General features: G+C 39.3%; 3 protein-coding genes across 3 annotated transcripts in view; 2 read left to right on the plus strand and 1 right to left on the minus strand.

The window, feature by feature from the left end:
* SNW1 (SNW domain containing 1) overlaps positions 1–10,320 on the plus strand; it is a 33,036-nt gene extending 22,716 nt beyond the window's left edge. Inside the window, exons 9-14 of the mRNA XM_020986162.2 lie at positions 1,663–1,779; positions 3,453–3,594; positions 5,036–5,132; positions 7,753–7,870; positions 9,340–9,503; positions 9,599–10,320. Of these exons, the coding sequence (XP_020841821.1) occupies positions 1,663–1,779; positions 3,453–3,594; positions 5,036–5,132; positions 7,753–7,870; positions 9,340–9,503; positions 9,599–9,797 (837 nt within the window). The 3' untranslated portion in view covers positions 9,798–10,320. The remainder of the gene's footprint in view (positions 1–1,662; positions 1,780–3,452; positions 3,595–5,035; positions 5,133–7,752; positions 7,871–9,339; positions 9,504–9,598) is intronic.
* On the minus strand, positions 10,317–16,308 carry SLIRP (SRA stem-loop interacting RNA binding protein). The gene is made up of 4 exons (XM_020986167.2): positions 16,120–16,308; positions 12,161–12,219; positions 10,945–11,052; positions 10,317–10,432 (listed from the first exon to the last, which is right to left on the minus strand). The coding sequence occupies exons 1-4, from the start codon at positions 16,205–16,207 to the stop codon at positions 10,400–10,402; spliced, it is 288 nt and encodes a 95-aa protein (XP_020841826.1). The 5' UTR covers positions 16,208–16,308; the 3' UTR covers positions 10,317–10,399.
* ALKBH1 (alkB homolog 1, histone H2A dioxygenase) overlaps positions 16,305–25,781 on the plus strand; it is a 32,639-nt gene continuing 23,162 nt past the window's right edge. Inside the window, exons 1-2 of the mRNA XM_020986164.2 lie at positions 16,305–16,500; positions 21,213–21,321. Of these exons, the coding sequence (XP_020841823.1) occupies positions 16,336–16,500; positions 21,213–21,321 (274 nt within the window). The 5' untranslated portion in view covers positions 16,305–16,335. The remainder of the gene's footprint in view (positions 16,501–21,212; positions 21,322–25,781) is intronic.

Below are 25,781 nucleotides of genomic sequence, written 5' to 3' on the forward strand. Positions count from 1 at the left end.
AAATGAGACATTAATGTACTGTTGGTGGAGTTGTGAACTGATTCAGTCATTCTGTAGAGCAATTTGGAACTATGCCCAAAGGGCTATAAAACCGTGCATGCCCTTTGACCCAGCAATAACCACTACTAGATGTTTATTTCAAAGAGATAAAAAACAAAAAGGAAAAGGACCTATATGTACAAAAATATTTGTAGCAGCTCTGTTTTTGTGGGGCAAAGAATTAGAAATTGATGGGATGCCCATCTGTTGAGGAATGACTGAACAAGTTGTAGTATGTGATTATGATGGAATACTATTGTACTATAAGAAATGACGAGCAGGATGCTCTCAGGAAAACCTGGAAAGACTTCCATGGGCTGATGCAAAGTGAAATGTACTGTGTGCAGAGTAACAGCAAAATTGTGGGATGATCAGCTGTGAATGAATGGCTTAGCTATTCTCAGAAATACAAAGATGTAAGACAACTCTGAAGGACTTATGATGGAAAATGCTATCCATCCCCAGAGAAAAACTGATGATGTCTGAATACAGATTGAAGCATACTTTTTTAACTTTGTTTATTTTTCTTGAGGTTTTTTTTGGTCTATGTTTTCTTTCACTGCATGACTACAGATGAATAACCTATATTGAATTGTTTGCCTTCTCAATGAGAGAGGGATGGAGAGGGAGGAAGAGAGAGAATTTGGAACTCAAAGCTGTAAAAACAAATGTTAAAAATCGTTTTTACATGTAACTGGGGAAAAATAAAATATTAAATAAAAGGAAAAAAGTGCTAGTTGACCTGAAAAAAAACAACAAAATAGTAAAATCTTCTAGAAGTCATTATTCAGGAACATAGACATTAATGGTCAGAAATAAGACACCCAACTATCTTTTAGGATAAATGGAATCACTTGCTTTATGCCCCAATTTTTCTTCCAACCTAAGGGCATTAGGGGTGTTTTATAACTCGTAAAGTTTAATAAAATAATGAAATTTGGTTTAGAAGGTAATGATGACACAATATAATGTGGTATAAATTTCTTAGGGTCTCTTAAGACCCCTGGGAGCTCTGCGAAGTTTTGTGTGTGTGAGTGTGTGTGTGTGTGTGTGTGTGTGTGTGTGTGTGTGTTATGTGTTTCACATAAATTGTTTAGTATAGTCTAGGATGTATTAGTATGATCATGACGCCCATGAGATAATATGGACACTCAACACACTAGAAGAAACATATCACTCTGTCCTATGTAGTATACATATACCTTTGGCCTGGTTTCCTTTCTTTTGAATAGTTTGAGGCCTATGATATGGAAAAATAAAGCCAATCCATGTAATGTGAGATTTAAATTGTATTTCTTGAGTTGTTGAAATGAGATACAAATTTGAAAATACCACATCTTAAACTATCCACTTAACCTTGGCCACTTTTAATTTAATAGAACTAGTGAGATTAGGCTAAGGTACATAATGCTTACCAAGAGTCATGCCACAAATCAGCTTAAAACAGGTGCTTTTTGGGGAAAAGAGGTATGTTTAAAATATTAAACATGAGAAACCAGTGAGACATGATTATAAGAAATGCAGAAAAATGGACTGTACCCACAGAATGGTAAGAAATTTGCATTTATTTTAAAAGAGCACAAAAATGTCTCTCACATGATAAGTGCTTGTCTTTCATACCAGGGCTATACTATACCATTAGACAAACGTCTGGCTGCTGATGGGAGAGGACTGCAGACAGTCCACATAAATGAAAACTTCGCCAAACTTGCTGAAGCTCTCTACATTGCTGACAGAAAGGTTCGTCTCTTAGCTTCATTTTTTTTCTGATGCTCTTTTATTTCTCAGTTTGCAATTTCAAGTTCTCCAATAGCTAAATTCGCCTGTACCCTTGACTATGTAGTGAGACAGCCAAGGAATCAATGGTACCTTACAAAATATCGTGTGTCCTTGTTGCCTGCTTCCATCCTGCTTCTCTCCTACTTTCCAGAGTTAGTGCTTAGCCACTCTCTCTAAGCATAGCAGAAGAAATGGAGATACCAATCGAACACCCTACTTTGAAAAGATTGCCAGCCCTTCCCTCTTCTACCTTTTCACCTGTTTTACTAAACTTAAATAGCAGAAGCTCCTAAGTTTGATTGGTTTTTTAAAAATTTGTTCTTGTAAAGCCATAGCGTTGTTGTGAATTAGAAATAATGTTGTCTTTGATTTATTATTGTTTTTGTCTTTATCTTTGGTCCCCTATGTTTCTTGATGAAAATTTTAAGATTGTATATTTCCCTTTTCAAGTACTTTTAAGAAAGCAAGGTAACTTTCATGCCACAGTGGATATTTTGATTTTTTTTACAATGTAATTGACTACTAGGGAGCTTTAGTTTCTTTGTGCCATGAAAATCAATTAAGGAAAAATCCTTATCAGTCCAGATTCTAGAAACAATAACTGCCATTTATTGTTCCCTATTTTACAAATGAGAAAAGAGGATCAGAGAGGTGAAATGACTTGTCTTAGGTCATGCAGCTAGTAAATAACAAAGCTAAGTCTTAGGTCCTTCTGACTCTATCCTAAGCTCTTTCAGCTAGCTTAGGCCTTCCTGACTTTATATATCCTTACAATTCATCAAATCATGGCAGTAATACTTATATTAGGTACTAAAAAAGCTAAGTGAATAGAGAAATTGATTTCCACAGAAAGTGAAAGTAAGTGGCATCAGCTATTAGCTTTAAGCCTTAAAGATAGTGTATCACATGTGCAGTATTTAGAAAAGGACCTCCCAGTAAGAATATTGAGTAAACAAGATGAGGGTTGTGCCTATATACAGATATTCAAAGCAGATGTTATGTAGTTCCCAATCTCCATTACTGTGGTCACACTTGTACCTTAACACATAAATATACCGTGTAACAGACTCATGGAATTTTGATTTTAGATTCTTGTAAAAATGCAAGTATAACATTGATTTGTTAAGTTGAATAATGTTCCTGGGTTTTATGGTTGAAAGACTAAAGTAGAGACCTAAGTTTGCTAACTCTTTTTGTGTTAGGATGTCTTCCTAAGGGTCAGTATAGTATGATGCAATTAATAGCTTGCTGAGATTGGAACCACATGATCAAGATTTAGAAGATCATAGATGTAGAGCCTGAAGGAACCTTAGAGACCATTGTGTCCAACTCTCATTTTGGGAATGAGGAAACTGAGGCTGAGAGACATTGAGTCACTAGCTCAAAGTCACCCAGTAAGTGTCTAAAAGCAGGATTTGAACTTGGGACTTCACAAGGGCCAACTCTATCATTGCACCACTGAACTGATATTGGGCAAGTCATATAATTGCTAAAGGCTTTAGTGTCTTTATGCTTAGAATGAGGTTGTACTGTATAGATCTCCAAGGTGTCTTCCAGCTGTATGTGTATTATTCTCATTAACAGTAAACCGTAATCATTGCACCATTTAATATATGATTTGACTTGTGGTATAGGCTCGTGAGGCAGTGGAGATGCGGGCTCAAGTGGAGAGAAAGATGGCCCAAAAGGAAAAGGAAAAACACGAAGAGAAGCTTCGAGAAATGGCCCAGAAAGCTCGGGAGAGAAGAGCTGGAATCAAGACTCACGTAGAAAAAGGTCTGTCAGCCTCATGCGTAAGGAAGGGATGTATGGCAGAATTCGGGTGAAGGTAGGCAGTAACTAACCATTAACAAAAGGAGACATGTTGAGCCTTGTTCTCAGAATTACTTCCTGGGCCATGCTTAACAGTACAGCAAGTAAGAATAGTTAGCAAATTCCCAAATTGTGTTTGTTTTCACATCTCTTCCTAAAAGTCATTATTTAAGAAACTTTTTGCCTTTATTGTACTTTTTCAGTATCTGAAGAATTTGTGATCATAGTGATGCAGATCTTTCTTCCATCAGTGCAGATGGCAATCAGTTCATATCTTCTCATGTGCAGTTCCTGACAGTGTTCTTCCTTAGATAATCCACCCAGCATTCCCTCTCCTAGATTTTTTTTTAGTTGTGTGGTACCCATATCGATAATGAAACCAACAGAAATCATATGATTATCTCGATAGATGCTGAAAAAGCTTTTGACAAAATACAGCAACCATTCCTATTAAAAAAACACTAGAGAGCATAGGAATAAACAGAGCTTTAATTAAAATGATAAGTAGTATCTAAAACCATCAGCAAGAATTATCTGTAATGGGGATAGAAGCCTTCCCAGTAAGATTAGGGGTGAAGCAAGAATGCCCATTATCACCACTATAATTTAATATGGTACTAGAAGTGTTAGCTATAAGAGAAGAAACAGAAATTGAAAGAATTGGAATAGACAATGAGGAAACAAGCCTGTCACTCTTTGCAGAAGATATGATATACTTAGAGAATCAACTAAAAAACTACTTGAAATAATTAACAACTTTAGGAAAGTTGCAGGATATTTTTTTTAAAAAATTGTATGGGTACCATTAGAACAGGGCTTCTTAAACTTTTTCCACTCACAACCCATAGTTTAAGAAGCACTGCATTAGAACACTAGGGCTATCCATCTGTTGCTCCTTTACTATATGGTCAGCCAACTTTTTATCATTTTACATTTTCTTGATGATATCCCTTATGCTACTTCTTGAGCATTGTCATCATTTGGGAAAATGCTGGAGCCTTCTTGTTTCCACCATTGTCCTTTGGGCCTTCATAACATTTTTATATTTCCACAGCAATATAGATATAAACCTGTTAGCAACCACTTACTAAAGGTGGTTATGAAGGCAAAAGGTTTTTTTTAATAGTACTGTTTTTTAAACATCAAAGTATTAGTGTAACCTAATTCATTCATCAATTATGTTTATTCTTTGCCTAGACATTAGTCTTGATATATCATTGTTCTTAATATTTAAAGATGTTACTGAACTAATTTAATTTTTATCTGGGTGTGCAAGTATGACTAACAGACTGATAAAGGATTAATTCAGGGGCTAATAGAATTCTTGCCTAAAGTAGGTAAATTCTCCATATTTTTTTAATGTTAACTGGGTATAGTACAATAATGAAGCAACTTCTCTCTACAGAGGATGGAGAGGCTCGGGAACGAGATGAAATAAGACATGATAGACGTAAAGAGAGACAACATGATAGGAATCTTTCCAGAGCAGCTCCTGATAAGAGGTAAGTCTGGGGGAAAAAAAAAACTTTAAAGTTATTTTTTCATACACTGCAGACAGCTTTTTCCTTGCAACACTGATAAATTTGCTAGGACCTCAAAACCACTCTTTGATTTCATGTAATCCAGCATTTTGAAACATTTCCCATGGTGCAGTATAGAGTTCTGAACTGCATAAATAATGGCATGACATTATATTTCAGTAGTGCTTTAGCTTTCCAAAGCATTTTCACATAATCTCATTTGATCTCTCTCCGGGAGCTTACATTCTAGTGAAGGAGACACAACCTAGATTTAGAGGTGTATGTATATATATCTGTATGTATCTATCTATCCATCTATCTATCTGTATTATATATATATTATACAAGATAGTTCACTCCAAGTTGCTTGGGGAGAAAAGAGCATTTGGGGGATCAGAATAGGTTTCCTCACCACAGTGAGCATTCATTTAAAATTGGTTGAGATTGTAGTGTATCCAGCCAATGCAGTAGTGTGGCTAATTCCAGCTCCATTTGGCAACCTGTGAGTGGAAGCAGAGGTATATGCCAGGAGTAATCTAAGGCTGGACTTCCAAGGGTCCCTTTATGTGGCTGAAGTGGAGTGAAGAAGCAGGTCATAGGATTTGAGATTGAAGAACTGGAAGGTTAGGGAGCTGGAGGGAAAATCAGCATGCATGTTGAATTCCCCTAGTATAAGTGTAGCCAGTGATCCAGGTGCTGAATTGAGAAAGGAGAAGAAATGGGGAGAAGGGGCAAATAGTACAAATGTCATGAAACCACAGTCAGGATAACACAAAATTTAGCAGTTTCTTCATTAAAGGATTGGAGGGCTTGAAATATGCTGTTCTGGAGGGCAGAGGAGCTAGGATTACAACCAAGAATCACCTACCTAACAAAACAGATAAAAAATATATTAAAATATATAAAATATAAAAAATCTGACTTTTGAATACAAGACTCAAGAGAAGCATAGGAAGGTAAACAGGCAATAGAAATTATAAGGGATTTCATAAGGTTTAAACTGTTTACATTCCTACATGGGAAGATGATACTTACAACTTTTAGAACTTTTAATGCAGTTAGGCGTATGCATAGACAGAGGACATGAGTGTGAGTTGAATATGATGGGATGATATCTAAAAATTAAGGGATGAGGAAGAGGAATGCATGGGGCAGGTGTGTGTGTGTGGGGTGTAGAATGGGGTAAATTATCTCCCATAAGAGGCACAGAAGAGTTTTTACAGTGGAGAGATGGGAGGAGTGGAAGGAGTGCTTGAATCTTACTCATTGGAATTAGCTCAAAAAGGGAATAACATACACACCCAGCTTGGTATGGAAATGTATATTACTGTGCAGGAAAGTAGGAGGGGGAAAGGATTAAGAGAAGGGGATTCAGGTAGGGCTGGTAGAAGGGAGGGTGGATTGGAGGCAGCGTTAATCAGAGGCGAAACACTTTTGAGGATGGACAGGGTAAAAAGGAGGGAGAATAGGATAAATGGGGTAAAAAGGATGGAGGAAAAATACACAATAATAATAACTGGAAAAAAACTTACAAGAAGTTTTTCTGATAAAGGCCTCACTTCTCAGATTTATGGAGAACCAAGTCAGATATATAAAAATGCATGTCATTCCCTAATAGACAAATGGTCAAAGAATATAAACAGGCAGTTTTCAGATGAAGTAATCAAAGCTATCCGTAGTCGTAGGAAAAAATGCTCTAAATCACTGTTGATTGGAGAAATGCAAATTAAAACAATTCCAAGGTACTACATGTATAAATTATATCAAATTGCTTGCCTTCTCAATGAGCAGGGAGAATTTAGAACTCAAAATATTTAAAAACGAATGTTAAAAATTGTTTTTACATGTATTTGGGAAAAAATAAACAAGTAGATAAAAGAATGTTTTACATCTTAGTTAGAAGGTTTTATGAACTCTAAAAATGGCATTGTGGATTGAATGTAACCTCTAAGCGTATAAAGTCACTGTACACTTATTTTTCAAAAATCTGTAGTTGATTCTGAGGTTGAGTGAAAATCACTGTCTATAGAAATCATTTTGAGATTTGAACTTTTAGTTAAATAGTAAGTTACCCCAGTTTTCATTAAGCTCAAAATCCAAAACAATACTAAATAATCCAATCATTGGGTTTTTTTTCTTTTAATATTCTGGTAAGAGCAGAATTAATAGTTTTGGCCACATTGAGGAACTAATTTGGACTTCTTTTAAGAAATTCAAGTAGTAAACCAAATTTGCACTATATTGACCCTATAGCAACCTTAGCTCTCCAGTACAAGAATATAGAATGCATTCTACAGCAATTGTGTCCCAGCATGCACTGTAGGCTGATTATTTGCATTAAAGAATTACATTTCAGACTGCTAGTCTCTTGGCATTCCTTTGAATCATCAAGAAGGCCAAACTGTAAAACCTTACCTTCTCTAATGATTATGTATCTGAAATGCTATAAGGGCTACCAACCTGATTACGTAATGTTAGAAAATGTGTTCACAAGGCATGAACATTCATTACTAACTGGTTGTTCTTAAGCTGAAATATTGAATTTGTTGATTTAATGAATGTTTATGAAATTGAGTATATAACTGGTGACATTTTAATGCAGGTCAAAACTACAGAGAAACGAGAATCGAGATATCAGTGAAGTCATTGCTCTTGGTGTGCCCAATCCTCGGACTTCCAACGAAGTTCAGTATGACCAGAGGCTCTTCAACCAGACTAAGGTATTTAAGTTTGTGGGGGTGGGAGAAGGTTTAGTACCTCAAGCAGAGCATCATGTGCTTCCACATATATGTAATATTTATCATGCTTACTAGATTAGCCTATAGATTCTGTTGACATCACAAATTGGATTATGGCATACAGTGGATGGGGGAATCATATTGGTTATTTTTCTTAAGTGATTGAGTAGGGTTCTAAGATCTAAGAGATTAGAACAAGAGAGCAAAAATGAAGTTCATTAGTTACTTTTGAAGACCTAGCCCGATTTTTTTGTTTCTAAAATGAAGACAGCCATCTATGAAGGTATATAGCTTGTTAGCACATTTTAACATGTAAGGTTAGAATTAGGACTAAGCAAGCATAGGATTGAGAGGCAGCTTTGTGCAATGGAGAGGATATGACACCTGGAATGGGGGAGAATCTGTGTTCAGCTACCATCTCAAGCACTTCTGTGGTCATGAACTTGGCACAATTTCTCTAAGCCTCATTTTCCTTACTTTTTGAAATGAAGAGGTGGAACTAGGTAATCAACGATCCCTTCTACATTTAATTTATTTAGCATTGATAACTGTTCCAAGTAAGGTAATTTTCCAGATTAAAGCTTGCTTCCTAAATAAGCACTGAAAGTTAAAAACACAACTCTTTAGAGGATAAATCTTGCTTCAGATGTATTCCATTCTTCTTGCCTTCCATCAACCATTTGTAGGTCAGAGGAGTTAGAGCTAAAGGAACTTTAGAAATCACCTAGTATAACTGCCTCACTTTACAATTTGGAAACTAAGGCCTAGAGCAAAATAATAGTTTAGGGCCAGACCTTCCAAATCTCTACCCCCAAATCCAGTGTTCTTTCCTTTATATCACATTATATCAATTTAATCTTTTCTTGATAATTCAAGGTTCATCATATGAACATTTGTTGTACTGTGTATAACATATTAATACTTTCAGGAACTATTGAGAAATGGTCATCTGCGTTGAGTTATGTGGTCTAGAATTACAGTACTTCATAATAGGCTTATCCATGGTAGATCTGGAAGTAACCTCAGACATCATTTAGTCTAATCTTATTTTACAAATGAAGAACTAAGGCCTGAGGTTAAATGACTTGTATAGGATAACACAGCTAGTATCAGAGGCAGGATTTGAAGCTAGACTCCAGTCACCGCTACTTAATTCATCTCTTCTTTTTGTAGCTCTTCCCAGCAGATATATCATACTGCTAATCAAGTGGTCTGGTTTTGTTGCTTTTAATTACTGTTGACTTAGAAACTTAGGGTTGTTTGTGAGTAACCTTATTTTACAAACAACCCAACATTCTGGGTAAGGACCTGAGAGAATTCACATGGGTACCTATTTTCCTCAAAGCCTAAATTTTTACTGTGTATTTGTGCAAGGAAAGCACTTATTTGAATTAAACTGTTCTAGATGCTACATAGATTTTTCTTTAGCCTTAGCATTTATTCTTTCACAGGGTATGGACAGTGGTTTTGCTGGTGGAGAAGATGAAATTTATAATGTTTATGATCAGCCATGGAGAAGTGGCAAAGACATGGCCCAAAACATCTACAGACCCAGTAAAAATCTGGACAAAGACATGTACGGCGATGACCTAGAGGCCCGAATAAAGACCAACAGGTAGCAAAAAGCACTATTCAGTTCCAACTTTTATAACAGTTGTTTTAAGTAGTGAAAAATGGTAACAACTTATGGTCCATTTGATTTTGTTCTAGATTTGTTCCCGATAAGGAGTTCTCTGGCTCAGATCGTAGGCAGAGAGGCCGAGATGGACCAGTTCAATTTGAGGAAGATCCCTTTGGTCTGGACAAGTTTTTGGAAGAAGCCAAGCAGCATGGAGGGTCTAAAAGACCCTCAGATAGCAGCCGCCCGAAGGAACATGAACATGAAGGCAAGAAGAGGAGGAAGGAGTGAGTAGGGTAGCCTGTCAAAGAGAATGAACTGTTATCCTTAACTCTGATGACAGTGGTCATTGGGGAATTCTATGTAAATGGTCAGGATGAAAACCAAATCTGGGATTGTAGATCCCACTACTTTTTATTACTGGGGCTGGGGGAAAGGGAAGTATACTTTAAACTAGTCTGTTTATTTTTAAAGGGGGTGGACCATATTGTCAGTGTAAGGCTTTTGCTCCCCTCTCAGTCAGCCCACCTTTCCCTACCCCATTAGCATTGACAGAAGCTCCATATTCCCCAGCATACCAAATTAAGATTATTATATCTTTAGTGACATTAGTTTTGGGGGATTAACATTTCACAAACCACGCTGAGTAGTTGGGGGAGGTCTCCATACAATGGAATTGTCCACTGCTTGTTGAATGTTTGCCCCCCCATTTTGTGTGTGTGTGTGTGTGTGTGTGTCTAGTTTTAATTTGGAGTGGGAGAGTCAGCTTCTTTGTGGTGCAGCTGTTTTAAATAAAACATTTACATAAACTTTCCATAGTATAATATTTTTATTTCACAATTCATCAATACAGTTATGCTAATTCAGATTAGCTCCTTCTATTCCTTCATATCTCAATGTCTGTATCTTTGGCGCTGAACATCGACCTGAAAAAGATACAGATTAGCACCGCTAGGAAAGTATGTTAAAGTTGAAATAACTTCTCTAGTATTCCTTAAAGGGGGGTGGGAGGGGGGGGGTGTTAAGGGGCTGACCCCATAAATACAAAAAGCAAAATAATCATAGCATTGTATTGTTCTTGTGCCTCTCTGGAATAAAATTCACTCAGTTAAAATAAGATAATACAGTCAACAATTATCGTCTTCCTCAATGTTTCCTAACCAAAAAGTTTACTGGCTTTTCCACAGATACTATTTACTTTAGAGATTTTCATAAACATTTATCCTGTGTGAGCATAACATGTCCATATCAGTGGACACTACTGAATACTCCTACCCATATCTGGTTAATCAGTGGAAAAAGCTCTGCAATACTTTACTGAAACCCGTGTGGTATCTACTGACTCCATGCTACTACCATTATTTTGTAGAGAAGCAAGAAATGTAACTGATTTCTATATTATCCATTACCATTAATGACAACACAGAAGTGATCTTACTTTGACTCCATCAATGAAATGATTTTCTTGCTGTAATGCCCTTTCAAGTTCTTCTTCTGAAGAAAATCCAATCCAACAAAAACCTTTATGAAAGCCCGTTTCTTTTTCCTAAAAAGGCAAAATAAGGAAAAAGGTTAATTTGTGAGTTTAAATTAATGTCATATAATCTGACTATACCTAATATGACTACTGATCAGACCAACACCAAACTTTTATCTTTCCATGCTAGTAAATAAATGGTACACATATGATGTTAGATATTCTCTATTATACTCTATTTGATCAAGCTTCAGTCTGTTAAATTCAAGGTTTTCTTTGATTCTAGATAGCCACACCTTTCTGAAAAGTTCTAGACTCAAGCCACACTTAACAGTCAAGGTAAATCGATCACAAAGATAAATTCTAGTTTCCTCTCTCAATTTTAGGAACTCTTTTTTTGTGGACCAGTGACATGCCTGGGTGTATGTAGTTATCTATAGTAAAAAACATATAAGTACAATCTCATTTATCTGGCCCTTATTTATTATCCACACCTGGTTTATGCTGGCCATTTTGCATTTAAGGACCTCACTACCCCCTCTACCAAGAAAGGGCTTTCTTAACCACCTAAGTCACGATACATAAGGATCACCTTGAAATGGGGATATTGGAAGGGACATGACAGCTATTTTCAAGCCCTGCCATACACAAACTATGTTGGTATATAGGTTTCAATCTCTTAAGGTCCCTTGCTGTTCTAAATCCATAATCCTCTAAGTACAAGTGTAAAAGTAATTTAATGTCTCCTGAAAGTACAGAATGAATGTTTGAGGCTGGGAAAGGCAATATGATCAATCTACGTATAATTTCCTTGTGCCTTCTTTGAAGGGGAAAAAAAAAGTCTCAGACATCATGACCTAGGAGATTGCCAGGATTTTAGTGGAATAACAAATTTATATCCTGAGGGGAAAATAGGGCAGTAGGAGATCAATGTTCAGTTGATTCCAATGTACTACTTATATCTTCAACTTTTTAAGTGGTTCGCAATTTTACTAGAACAAGCACTATTACAACTACAGGCTCGTGCTCCACAACCACAGCACATAATCATACGCCAAAGCTTCTTGGATAATCATTTTATCAACAGATGTTTTGATAGATTCAGCCATTATAAACTAACTGTTTCTGGAGAGCCAGTCTGTTCTGGTAAAGAATCAAGAAAATAGCTGACACTCACAAATGGCAGGAAACATCTTCGTATAGTACCAAATTGGCTAAAGTGTTCTTTGACCTCATCTGTGGAAAGAAAAAAGTAAATAGGCCAGTTATTAATTTTTAGATTTTCCATCACAGAATTTTATAACTGGAAAAAATTTTAACCATAACCTAGCCCAGGGTTCCATTTTCTTGTGACGACAGCCACTTTTCATTTCCTTGAAGGCCTTGATGGCACCCTGCATGAATAACATAAAATAAAATCCAGTAGAGTTTAGAGTACCGAGTTCTATTCCAGGGCAAATCACCTGCAGGTGTGGTTATGCACAGATGCTACCCATCTGCAGCAAAGCTATCAACTTCCCAATTATCTACAAATAGCTAACCCGGACATTCAAAATCTTTGTAGGCTCTTGACATAACTAACTTTTCTAGCTTTATCTGAAAATCTGTCCTCTCCCCACCCCCCCTTTTCTTTACTTCCTCTTCTTGTTCTCTCTAACTGGAATACTGACCTTCCCATTTCAGGATACATCTGGCGCACTCTTTCAGACCTGCACAACTCAGCAGTTGGTAGGGGCCAAAATAAAAATAAGCTAAATTTCTTTGAGCCACAGAGACTTTTATCAGCTCACTTTACAAGTATAATTAATAATTAAACTATGTTGCAAATAAGCTATATTTTTTAAAAAAGGGAAATTTCCATTAATGTACATTAACTACACTTATTAAGATTTTTATTTATCATGAAATCGCTCCTCTCAGATTAGAGACAGACTGAAGATGGTCGGTTGCCAGAGTCATGTGACTGTGCCATGGCAACCCACCTGCCAAGTTATGTGATGGGCACAGTAATAACTAGTGGAAGGCGGGTTAAGCAGGGCGCAAACAAAGCACTTATTACATCTTTACTTCCTTTTACATCCTCTACATTTTTTTGCTGGCCATCTAAAATCCTTTTGTGGCCCACAGGCCTGCTCTATTTAATTGACCAGTTAGGGGCACTAATTTGAAGGATGCTGATAAACTGGAGAATGTCTAGGGGATGGAAACCAGAGCATGAAGGGTCTTGACCACCTAAGTCGCAACACATAAGGATCACCATGGAATGGGAAGACTGGAAGGGGACATGACAGCTGTTTTCAAGCCCTACATAGGCTGTATTGTACCTAGTTGGTATTTGTTTTTTTCCCACTAGACTGACTCAAGGCAGGTACTGTTTTTTGCCTCTCTCTATTCCCAGAGATGAGCACATAGTAGGCACTTAATAAATGTTGACTGCCATTTAGAAGAAGGATTAGACCTATTTTGCTTGGTTCCTGGCAAGTAGAAGCAAAGTAAGCTGTGGAGGTAGAGTTTTAAGTATTATGTAAGGGGGGACTTCCTAACATAATTAAAAGTATTCACAAGTAGAGTAGGCTGTCCTTTACTAATGAATAACCCTTTGTTAGGAATGAAATAGGGGTGGAGGGGACTCCCTATATGCATAGAGGTTGGAGTACAAAGTCTCAGTCTCTTCCAACTCAAGATTCTGTGATTCCACTTGCTGAAATTTTAGGCATACTTTAAGGGCCCTGTTCAATTCTACCACTTCCATAAATCCTCCCCTGACCACCCCCCGCTGAAAGTGATCTGCCTCCTCTACACTTAGTTGGCATTATTTTTATAGATACAGATCATATAATTTACCTTCAACAATCTGAGATTTTGTTCAGGTAGAGTCAAGAGTCAGAAGACCTATATTTGAATTCTATAACTATATCTGACCTTGGATAAGCCACAATGTCATTTTCCTCTTTTAAAATGAGCTCTGGACAAATATCTCTAAGGTCCTCATTTTCTGTTCTGTTGTGTACATGGAAAACATGCATTTGGGGCAGCTAGGTGGCAGAGTGAATAGAGCTCTGGCCTTGGAGTCAGGAGGACCTGAGTTCAAATCTATCCTCAGACACTTAACACTTACTAGCTGTGTGACCCTGGGCAAGTCACTTAACCCCAACTGCCTCACTTAAAAAAAAAAGGGGGGGAAAAAGCATTTTATTTGGTGTTTAAGTCCAGAATTTAAAAATAAAAAGCTCTACACCACAGCTGTGTTCTTTCCACTATACCATGCTGAAATATAACATTTTCCTCAACAAAACCAACTCCTACCCTCCCCCAGCCAGGCCACGTGGAGATTAAATTTTGGGGCAGCATGGCAGTGGAGAGAATACCAGGTCTGGGGTAGGGAAGACCAAGTTAAAATCTAGCCTGAGACAATCACTGGCTCTGTGACCCTGGGCAAGTCACCAAAACTGTTTGCCTCAGTTTTCTTGTCTGTAAAATGGAGACTGTTATCCCTAAGCATCTATCTGGCAGGGTTCTTTTGAGGATCAAAAGAAATATCTGTAAAGCACAGTGCCTGGCACATGGTAAGCATTATATAAATGTTAGCTGCCATTACTATCATTATTATTATTCAGCCTGTTTGTTTCTTGTCCTGGGAAGTGTCTTATATAAAAATCCTTGTATATCCAGAGCAGGGATGAGTCACTAGTGATTGGTGTATGGATTTCAGCAAGTCCCTAAACTTGGACTGGGGCAAAAAAATGTTACATCTTTATTTGCATTAACCTCTAAAGGAAATTCAGCATTTCCTTTAATTATTTAAAAAAAAAACCCAACAACCCACAGCATTATTCTGATAAGGTTCACCAGACTGCCAAGGAATCCATGACACACCTAAAAGTTAAAACTCCTCTTAAGGGAGGCAGCACCTCATCTAGTTGTCCCAAGCCTTCATTGGCAAGAAGCATCTGTTGCTGGTGCCACTCCAATGGGGAGACCACCAACCCTCATTCAGCCAGATTGAAAGCATGCGCCCCAGCTCCACAGGGAGTGATGGCTCAGGGTCCTCTTCCGCCTCTGCTTAAACCCGGAGTGTCTCCAGGCCCTTCCAGCAAGGAGCCCTTCCTTTTTCTTAGCGTTTACAGTTCCTTGCTACTCCCAGATAGCTCTGGAGGAGAATGTGAGGCTGGTGACTTTGTACATCCCTCCCTCCCTCAAATCAAAGTCAACTGCATGGCATGTCACCATCTCCCTGAAGTCATGGTCTTCTTCAAGAATGAAGGAGAAACACAACCTGTGAGTAGTCTGAGCCGCCTAAATTGGGACCCAGCTGGCCAGTTCCAGTTGTCCCCTCTCCCTCTTCTCTCTGGGCTTTACTGGCTAGATTTCTTTCTCAAAAGCCCAGCCTTAAACCCAATTCACTCTAGAGCTCAAAGACTGGACAACAAAGGTGCCTGCCCAAGCACCACTTAATGGTTATTTTTTGGGGCCCTCCAGGCTCAGAAGGGATGTAAATGGTAACTGTTTCTCTTTTGGCCAGCAACCCTGAGGGTCTTCCCTTCCTAATTTGCTTTTTTTTTTTTTAATTAAAGGGGCCATCCCTTGACTCACTTCCTAAAGAGGCCTATTCACTGGGCTTTACCTTAGCTTAAAAGGGTCAGGGTCTCCCACTGCTTCCTGAGCCTTCTCCAGGCATCTTGATCAGTATCTGGCCACTGGACCCAGATGGCTCTGGAGGAGAAAGTGAGGCTGGTGACTCTGCACAGGCCTCCCTTACTCAAGTCAAAGTCAACGGCAAGTCATGTCATCGTCTTCCAGATGTCATGGTCCTCTTTCGAGAATGAAGAACAAACACAACAAGTCGCGGGCCGCTAGGTGGTGCCGGGGATATAAAATGCGGAACCCGGAGTCCTGAGTTCAATTCCTCACTCAGGCACTTACTAGCAGTGTGAAGCCTGGAGCAAGTCACTCACTCCATCCGCCTCAGTTTTCCTATTTATAGAATGGGAAGATGATAGCACCCACCGCCCTACGAGGCTTGGCAAACTTCAAAGCGCCGTGTAAATGCCAGCAATCGTTAGAGACAAAGGCTGGTGGGGCGAGATCGGATCCCCCGCAAACCTCCACGGCCACCCATCCCCTCCAGCTACTCACTAGCCGTTGCCGTCCAGGGAATGCGGTTGACAAAAATCGTGGCCAAATGCCGCACCGCGGACGAACGAAAAGCCAACTCGGTTGCCATGTGGGAAGCTAGCAACGCGTAGATTCAGGAACCCGCGGCCACCCCAATGCGGCTCGCCAAGGTGAGGAAGTCAGCGTTCCGGAAGTGGAGATGGCGGTGTCCTTCCGGGTCAAGAGCCCTCTCGGGGAATGATGGGAACGATGGGGAAGATGGCGGCGCTGGCCGCCGAGCCCGGGGAAGATGCTTTTCGGAAACTCTTCCGTTTCTACAGGCAGAGCCGCCCTGGGACCGCCGATCTGAGAGAAGTGATCGACTTCTCCCAGGCTTCCTCCACGCGGGACATCGGCCACAAGGTACGGAGAGAAAGGGGACGGGGCACGCGGCCTTTTCTCCGACCCCGTCTCGCCGGCTTTTCCTCTCGCATTCGGTCCGGGGCCCGCCCAGCCCCGCCCCAAGAGGCCCCCGCCCGGGACGTGGTAAGGGACAGGTGCCCAGAAACGTGCCCGGGGCCGGCGTGAGCTCTCCTCCCACGGCGGGGATCTTCCGTCCGTCCGCGGGTTCCTTCTTATCCCGGGCCGGTCTTCTCTCCCAGGGCCACAAAGCGCCGGGCACATAGTAGGCTCTTCATAGATGCTGGATGACTTGACCCGTAGGCACCCAGGACTTCCGAAAAGTGTTTACACTAATTACTTGGTTCCTTTCTGAACGTGTGAGGCCTCTGTCCACACCTGTTGGTAACGAACGGCTTTGTCCAGAAACTCTCACCACCTGTCATATTTCTCACCTCAGTGGATGGGGGAGGGAGAGAATTTGGGACGGAGAGCAAAATAATTAAACAAACAAATAAAAACAGTCACCACCTGTTGGCCAACTTGATGGCTATGAGCCTCTTAGAGTTGAACCGAGATGCCTTAAAAGTCATGTATTTAGAGATAGAAGAGCCCTCAATAGGTCATGTACTGCAGCACAACTCTCTCGTTTGACAACTGAGGTCCAGAGAGTTGAAATCACTTGCCCAAGATTGCATAGGTAAAGCATGGAAGAACTGTGATTTGAGCCCACATTTTCTGACTAAATCCAGTGCTCTTCTTACTGTGGGCATTTGTTTGTTTATTTTAAAGCTGTTAGGCTGAATCTCTTCCAATCGAGTGCTTAGCGGTGTGTAGGTACTTAATAAATGTTTATTGAATTAAATTGAATCGATCAGCACAGGAGTTTTAACCGGTTCTGTTTTCAGACCTGAGTGGGTTAGCCAAGAAATACTCAGATTATGAACAGTTGCACTCATTTCACACACCATCAAGGTTATGCTTAAGATTCTGCAAGCTAGACTTCAGCAATACGTGAACTAAGAATATGATGATAATAGTATATAATATATTAATATTATAGATCAACATAGCATATATCAAGTAATATATTAATATAAAATGTATTAATAATAGTATTTGCTTGTTTATGGAGAAAGCAAGGGAGTTTAAAAAAATCTACTTCTTTCTTCCTATTGGTTCTAATTCTTCCTTACAACATCACTAATGTGAAAATATGTTTAATAGGAATGTGTATGTATAGCCCATATCAGATTGCTCGTCCTCTTGGGGAGGGAGGGGGAGAGAAAATTTTAAAACTCAAAACCTTATGGAAGTGATTGTTGATAAATCAAAATAAATTAATTAAAAAAATAATAAAAATCTACTTCTGCTTCATTGAGCACACTAAGGCTTTTATGTGGATCACAACAAAATGTGTCAAGTCCTCAAAGAGATGGGAATACCGGGGCATCTTACTTGTCTCCTGAGGAACCTGTATGCAGGTCAAGAAACAACAGTTAGAACTGAATATGTAACAACTAATTGATTTAAGGTTGTAAAAGGAGTGTATGACAAGGCTGTATATTGTCACCTTGTTTATTTAATTTATATGCAGAGGACATCATGTGAAATGCTAGGCTGGATGAATCAGAAGCAAGAATTAAGATTGCCAGGAGAAAGATGAATAACCTCAGATAGGCAGATGATACCACTTTGATGGCAGAAAATGAAGAATTAAGAAGCTTGATAAGAGTGAAAGAGGAGAATGTAAATGTTGACTTAAAATGTAACTTCTGGGGGCAGCTACGGAGTCGAAGTAGATGGAGCACTGGCCCTGGAGTCAGGAGGACTGATCAATCTGACCTCAGACTAGCTGTGTGGCCCTGGGCAAGTCTCTTAACCCCAATTGCCTCACTTAAAAAAAAAAAGTAACTTCAAAAAAACTAAGGTCTTGGCAACTGGTCCCATCACTTCCTGGCAAATAGAGGGAGGAGAAGTGGAAGCAATGTCAGATTTTATATTCTTGGGCTTAAAGATTTCTGCAGATGGTGACAGCAGTCATAAAATTAAAAGATGCTTGTTCCTTAGAAGGAAAGCTATGGCAGATCTGGGCAGCACACTAAACAGCAGAGACATCACCTAGCCAACAATGGTCCCTATAGTCGAAGCTATGGTTTTTTAGGTAGCAATGTATGGCTGAGAGTTGTACTGTAAGGAAAGCTGAGCACTACAGAATTGATGCTTTGAAACTGTGGTTCTAGAGAAGACTTGGGAGTCCCTTGGACAGCAAGAAGATCAAATCAGTCAAGACTTAAAGAAATTAATCTAACTGTTCGCTGCAAGGTCAAATACTGGAGCTTACTCATTTGAAAAGACTCTGATATTGGGGAAAATTGAAGGCAAAAGGAAAAGGGGACAATAGAGGATGAGATGGATAGAGAATGTCATAGAAACAACAAACATGAGTTAGTTCAGACTTCAAGAGACAGAGACAAGAGACTTGGTGTGCTAAGGTCATGTGGTCATGAAAAGTCCGACATGACTGAAGAACAAGGGTTAATATCTGGTTTTGTAAGTCATTACGTGGCTCCCAGGGATCTTTATGTACATTTTGGTGACCCCTGTTTCTATTTGAGTTTGATACTGTTGTTCTAAATGACTTTATAAGAATCCTTAAAAAGTCAAGGATCCACCATGTGGGTACTCTCTCCACTGATGCAGATTATAATGCTTTACCAATTTACAACTTCCAAGGTTGTTTTGACCAAAAGAGTCATATTACCCTGTGGCCGAATTGATGATGGGATTCCATACTGAGCTACACTAGGCCTCAGGTGACAAGTATACACCAAATTTCAACTCTAAGCCATTCTGACATGGTGGTATTCTTTTGATATGGCCTTCAAGAATATGTCTTGCAGCTGACCCCTTCTCTCTGTTCACACAACTATTATCTTAGTTCAGATTCTTATCATATCTCATCTAGTCTGTTTCAGTTGTTACCTAATTATCTCCCTGCCTCAAGTCCTTCCCCCTTTTCAGTCCATCTTGTACACAGCTGCCAAAATGATTTTCCTTAAGTGCACATCTGGTCATATCATTCCCTTGATCATTAAACTCTAGTGGCTTTCTGTTGGCCCTCGGGAAAAAATATTAACTCTTGATGGTATTCAAAGTTCTTAACAATATGGCCCCATCTTCTTTCCAGCTCCATCACATTGTACTCCCTTTCCTGAACTGACTTTCTCTCTGTTTTCCCATCTCTGTGCCTTTATACTGACAGTACCCCATGCCTGGAATGCTCTCCCTCATCTCAGCCCTGTACTTCAACCTACCATCTTTTTCCTCAAGACACAGCTCAGGTGCTACTTTCTACATGAAGCCTTTCCTGATCCAGCTTCTCTAAGCCTCAATTGCTAGTGTCCTCCCTCCTTAATTGTATTTATTTTCACATATACTTATATGTAAAAGTGATTATCAGTGGGGGAATATAAGCCCCTTGTATTTGTATCCCCAGGGCTCCACACATAGTAGGTACTTAAAAAATCTTGATTGGTTGATGAATCCTGGGTCACTGCCATTAAATAAGATACATTAGTAGAAGTCAGTTTAGAATAATTTCCCTATGGCCATACATCTAATAAGTATAGGAGCTAGTATTTGGATTTTGAGTCAGAACTCCCCAAGTGTTCCTTCCATCACCCTGCCTCTCTGTGACATGTTCTTGTTATGGTTTCAATCTCTTTAGAAATAATTTGACTTGTTCATTTAATGTTAGATCTAGTTTTATCCAATATAGCAGTTACAGTATTCAAAAACCTTATATTTCTTAATCTGTTTAATGAACTATACACAGAAGAGGTATGTATACAGAGACCATTTCATCTAGCAGTATGGTAAAACCATGGCTAGATAATTAAAAATAAGCAAAAACATTCTGAACTTTTGCTTAAATCTTGTTCAAAAGACAGCAAATACTATGCTTCTCACAGAGCTCAGAAATCTGTGTTGGAACATGGTTTCAGTGTAATTAGAGTATTCTCCCTTCATCTTTCTTTTTCTTCCTTGAAGCACATAGATACCTGAGAATTTTTTTGTCTGAGGATCAACTGTTTTTGGCATGTAAGATATAATGAGATTATTCTGTGAGTTACCATGCTCAGAAAATAATGATGTGTGGTTATGTTAAATGCCACCAAAGCATTATGGGAATCTGATAAGTGGCCCTAACCTAAGTATCCTAAGGTACTCTAGTTAAGTATTTTATTAATTACTCTTTATACTTCAGTAAGATGGAAGAAATCACTGGGGGAAAGTGCCAGATAAAAACAATCCAAGAGCCCAAAATTATCTTTTCCATAGAGTAATGGAAAGTTTTTCTCCTAGCTACTTACATTGTGGTGTAACAGAAAGGCCACCGGAATTTGAGTCAGAAACTAGGATCTAAATTCTCCCCAGCACTAACTATGACCTCGTAGAGGTCACTTACCATCTCTGAACCTTATGTTCCACATTGTAAGGATAATAATGTGCTATCTGTCCTCCTGTCCCACCTCCCCAAGATTATTGTGTTGGACAGAAGAAGTAACGTGTATGAAAGTGCTTTTTAGTCATAAAGCACTATTTATATGTAAGTTTTCATAATTGTCGTTTGTCTCAGAAGCATCTTCTTTGAGATCACATGGACAAGTTATTTTCCAGAATGTCATTTTCAGCATTTTTTGGCAATCTGACTTCTGTTGCCTTCCTGCCAGGTGTTCAGGTCTCCACTAAGTGTGTCCTCGGTCAGTGAGCAAGATGCGTGTAGAGCAGGACTTCAGCCAGTCAACAAGTGGAAAGCCTATGGCTTAGAAGGCTATCCAGGTAAGCTCACCCTGCTCTAGATGAGGTGCAGTTAGTGAGGAATCAGTTTATGAGGCAGACACATAATCCACCTTAAAACTCAGCCTAAAATTCTGCCTTTGATCTCTTTGATAGGTATAATCCTATGATTTCACTGGTATAGGGATCTCCCAGAGGAACTCCCACTGCTAATGCAGGTTGGCATCTTCTCTCTTTTTTTGAGCTTAATTGTCTTAGAGACTTACCTAGAGCACTGAGAGATTAAGTCAAACAGCCAGTATGCAGTCAGAGGCCAATTCAGACCTTCCTGACCCTAAGGCCAGCGCTCTATCCCCTCTGCCACACCACCTCCCTTGATTTAGGACAGAGTAGGAATTGTTTCATTCTTTTTGCCTAGCTCCCCAGTGCTTAACACAGTGCCTGGTACCTAGGAGGCACTTAATAAGTACTTGTTGATTGATCAAAATATATATATATATATATTAGAAAGCCAGCAATCCCTGGCTCACAGGCCAGACAATGTTTGCCAAAGGAAAGGCAAATATCTATAAGTGCATTTTACGATAGACACTTTGCCATCATTTCAAACTTCTGGCTCATCTCCCTTAGTCACCTCAGTCTAGTAGTCTATGTGGTAATAGAACTCCAGGGACTTGGATCTTGTGGCCAAGGGAGATTAGAGCCTAGATAGGATTAAGGGTGGGAATTGGCCTGGGGCCATGGGGAGGTAAAACACTGGAGGGCTAGGTTAGATTAAGAGTAACAGAATTGGGAGATTGAGTGTAGCCACAATGAAAGGCTTGTTGATGGGATTATAGACTGGAGGGATGGAGGGGGGAATGCCAGAGATTTGGCTATGTGGGAAAGTCCAGGGTTTTTCCTTTTTGGGGTCCAGATCCCAACCCTGTCATTCCCCCCTCAAACAAATGGGACCCAAATTCTTTTGGGGTAAGGGGAGAAGGTCTTGGCTTCTAAAACTGCTTCCTGCTGGCAAGGGGCATAGAGCTGTCCCTGCCTCTAGGGGGTCCCAAAAAGGAGGTTGACTGGAACCAAGCACAGGCTGCATCCAGGGAACAATGGGGGGGTCTTTGGCTGGTACCTGCTTTTTGCTACCAACTGTAGGTGAATGGCCTGTAGTCTGAAAGACACTAATCTGACAGAAAAGACTTCAGGGCCCAGATATGAAAGGATAAAACATTCTTAGCTCTGTCTGGATTCAGATAATTCAGTTTTCCAACCATGCAGTATCAAATCCACCTCATAGCCAGACTCAGGAATAGCCAGGTGGGTAACATTCCTTTTCAGAGAAGCATAATGGGGAAACTGAGCCAGGAGGATCCTATCTTAGACTGAGTCTAAAATTATCCTCTCAGCTTTCTCTGCCCCATGGTGACTTCCCACCAGTATCACATTGTCTCTGAGTAGCTTGTGGCATTTCTCTCAGATGGTAGATTATTGATTATCAGTAGATTGTTATGATCCATTAGACAACTCAAAATAAAATCCCATGAGCTTTTTTTACCTCAAACAGCAAGTTTCACTAATCACAGTTTAGGAAAAACTTATCTAGGATTTGCATCTCAAATTTAAATTTGTCCTGGTGTAAAAAGCCATTTATTACAGATTGCTATATACTTGCAAATATTCAGCAAGCCATATCCCAAACAAGCTTTTTGGCAAGTTTATACATTAAAATAACCAACAACAGCCAAATAATTTTAGCAGTAACCAAATTATGAAAAGTTGCTTGACATAACCGATACAAAAAAGTTAATTTGAAACTTGAAACAAACCCATTACCAATTAGGTGGTTTCAGTTTTGTTAAGTACATTTCTAAATTACTTTACACAGAGAAACAACATCATCATTAACAGTTAAAAGTACAACTTTAAAAAGAGCGTGCTTACCCAAGTTTGGAGGCTAGCTTACTCTACCTTGAGCAGGATGTGCTAAACCCGGGTGATTCTTCCAGGCAAAGGTTGCCCTGGGGACCAAGGCCATTGCCAGGGGGTCCTGTGCTATAGCTCCCCCCTCAAGGTGAGGGGGAAGGGGTGAAACTGTCTTCTCCTGTGAGAGGGGTTAACAGATACCCTCTTGACTCAAGGGAAGAGAGTGACCAGGGTTGTAAGGAGGTGTTTCAAAACTCCTTAATGATCAATCATAAAACCTCCAGAATCTGCCAAGATATTTTTAGCTGTTCCAACTTTTCCCTGTAACCTCCATGAAGGAGGATTCAGGAGTGTAGAGGGAAGGGAGTAAGTAAACCTCAGGGAACCAAAAAGCAACTGCAGTTTTTTCCAGCTCCCTAGTGCTGAGAAAATTGACAGAATTGGGCATACACTTCCAGGTAGGGCGTCCATCCTTGTCGTCTGTGCTGCAGAAGGTGTACCCAGGTCTATGGCCTCAAACCGACCCAGTGGACCAAGAGCATCAGGCTGAGTGCGAGACAGTCTCATAACTGTCTGCCAGAAAAGCACCTCCAAGCCTTGATGCTTGGAGAGTGACCCCAACTGCAGAGCAAGAAAGGGGGTGAGGGGAAGGTTTACATACCTTCTAGTCTTGGTTGAAGAAGAACTTGGGATTAGGCAGTTTCCCTGTGTGGGCCACCAAAATGTTGAGGTTTAGGGGTGCTAGGACCCCAATATCACAACACGCGGGTCCTACCCAAGAGGATTCGACCCAAGCCTTCTTTCAGCCAAAGACAAGGTTTATTAGAACATCATCATATTGGGCAGACTCTTAAGAAGTCTGAACATTAGTAAGCTGTTAGCTAGATTTTAAGAATCTAAGGCAAGGAAATATATTTTTAAAACCTAGTTATTCTTGTATCTCTGTAAAATGCAAGAACATGGTGTAAGTCTGGGTTTATTTTGTCTAGGGTTGGTCTTTTTTAGTTTTATGTATAGTAATACAGACTTCTTTAATGAGATCCTTGGTTATTCAAAAGATTGACTCACATTTCCCAGTTGGTAAATGGTCAAAGTATTTGAAAAGGCATTTTTCTAAGGAAGAAATCCAAGCTATCAGTAACATGTGAAAAAAAAATGCTCCAGATCACTAATAATTAGAGAAATGCAAATTAAAGCAACTCTGAGGTTCTACCTTACACTTGTCAGATTGACAAAGTTGATAAAAAAGGAGAATGACAAATATTAGAAGGGCTACATTGGAGAAATACAATAATTCTTTTTTTTTGGTAGAGCTGTGAATTGGTACAGCAGTTCTGGAAAGCAATTTAGAACTGTGTCTCAAAAGTTATTTAACTATGCATGCCTTGTGACCCAGTAATGCTACTCTAGATAAAAGAGATTAGAGAAAGTAAAAAGCCCCATATGTACAAAAATACATATATGGCTTTTCTTTTTATGGAAGTAAAGAATTGGAAACTAAAGGGGTACCCATCAACTGAGATATGCCTGAACTAATAGCATATGAATATAATGGAATACTATTATGCTAAGAAATGATGCAAGGTACCATTTCATTGAAACATGGGAGGACTTTTATGAACTGATGCAGAGTAAAGTGAGCAGAACCAGGAGAACAATACAATAACAACATTGTTTAAGTAAACAACTTTGAAAGACTTAAGAACTTTGATTAATGCAATGGCCAATTACAGTTTGAAAGTACCAATGATAAAGTGTACTGCCCACCTTCAGCCAAAGAGGTGATGGACTCAGGGTGTAAAATGAGACATGTGTTTTAGATATAGCCAATGTAGAAATTTGTTGTGTTTGACTAAACAAACACATTTGCTACAAGAATTTTGTTTTCCTTTTTAAACTGGAAAAAAAAGAAACAGGGAGCTGGGAGGGAGAGAAAATAGATATATTTTTTTTAAAATACAGTATAATTAAAACAAAAAAGCCATACAGAAGAACTAAAAAGATGAAAAATGGCTATTGCTCCTATTATGATGTGCAGTTGAAATAGTTCATTAATTGTATCACTAATTCTTTTGGAGATAGGCATTGTGCATAAAAAATTAGTTGGTCCCAGAATTTTTTTAAGGGGGGTGGTAGAAAAGAGAGCAAGCATTTATTAAATACTTACTATATGCCAGACACTGTGCTAAGCACTTTACAAATATTGTCTCATTTGAAAATTCCTTCATAGGAAAATAATAGGTTGGATTACTTTTGGGAAATTGTATAGTGCTTTCAGTGATCCCAGCCTGCTTTCTGGCTCAAAGATTCTTTTTTTTTTTTCAACTCAGCAGCTGTACCAAGGATGTTAGAACCTAAGAACATGATACCCAAAGGATGATGGAGAGATATATCATGGTCTTAGGTGGGCTGCAGCATATTTCCAATGATAACCTAAGCTCAAAAAGTAAGAGATATTGTGGAAGATATTAGAATCAGAAATGGCTGGTCCTATAGAAGGAACAAAGGATAACAGATGGGTAGCTGAAGTAACAGATTGCTACCTACTGAACATTACAAGACCTAGAAGAAAGCCTCCAGCGTCTTGACTG

This window comes from Phascolarctos cinereus, unplaced genomic scaffold (genome assembly GCF_003287225.1).
Source record: "Phascolarctos cinereus isolate Bilbo 61053 unplaced genomic scaffold, phaCin_HiC Scaffold_3;HRSCAF=262, whole genome shotgun sequence".
Lineage (NCBI taxonomy): Eukaryota > Metazoa > Chordata > Mammalia > Diprotodontia > Phascolarctidae > Phascolarctos > Phascolarctos cinereus.

Coding starts and splice junctions, on each gene's coding strand:
- SLIRP (XM_020986167.2), bottom strand. CDS start 16,207: ATGGCAACCGAGTTGGCTTTTCGTTCGTCCGCGGTGCGGCATTTGGCC. Junction 11,053..12,160: donor GAAGATGTTTCCTGCCATTT/GTGAGTGTCAGC, acceptor TTGCCTTTTTAG/GAAAAAGAAACGGGCTTTCA. Junction 10,433..10,944: donor ATTTCATTGATGGAGTCAAA/GTAAGATCACTT, acceptor TATCTTTTTCAG/GTCGATGTTCAGCGCCAAAG.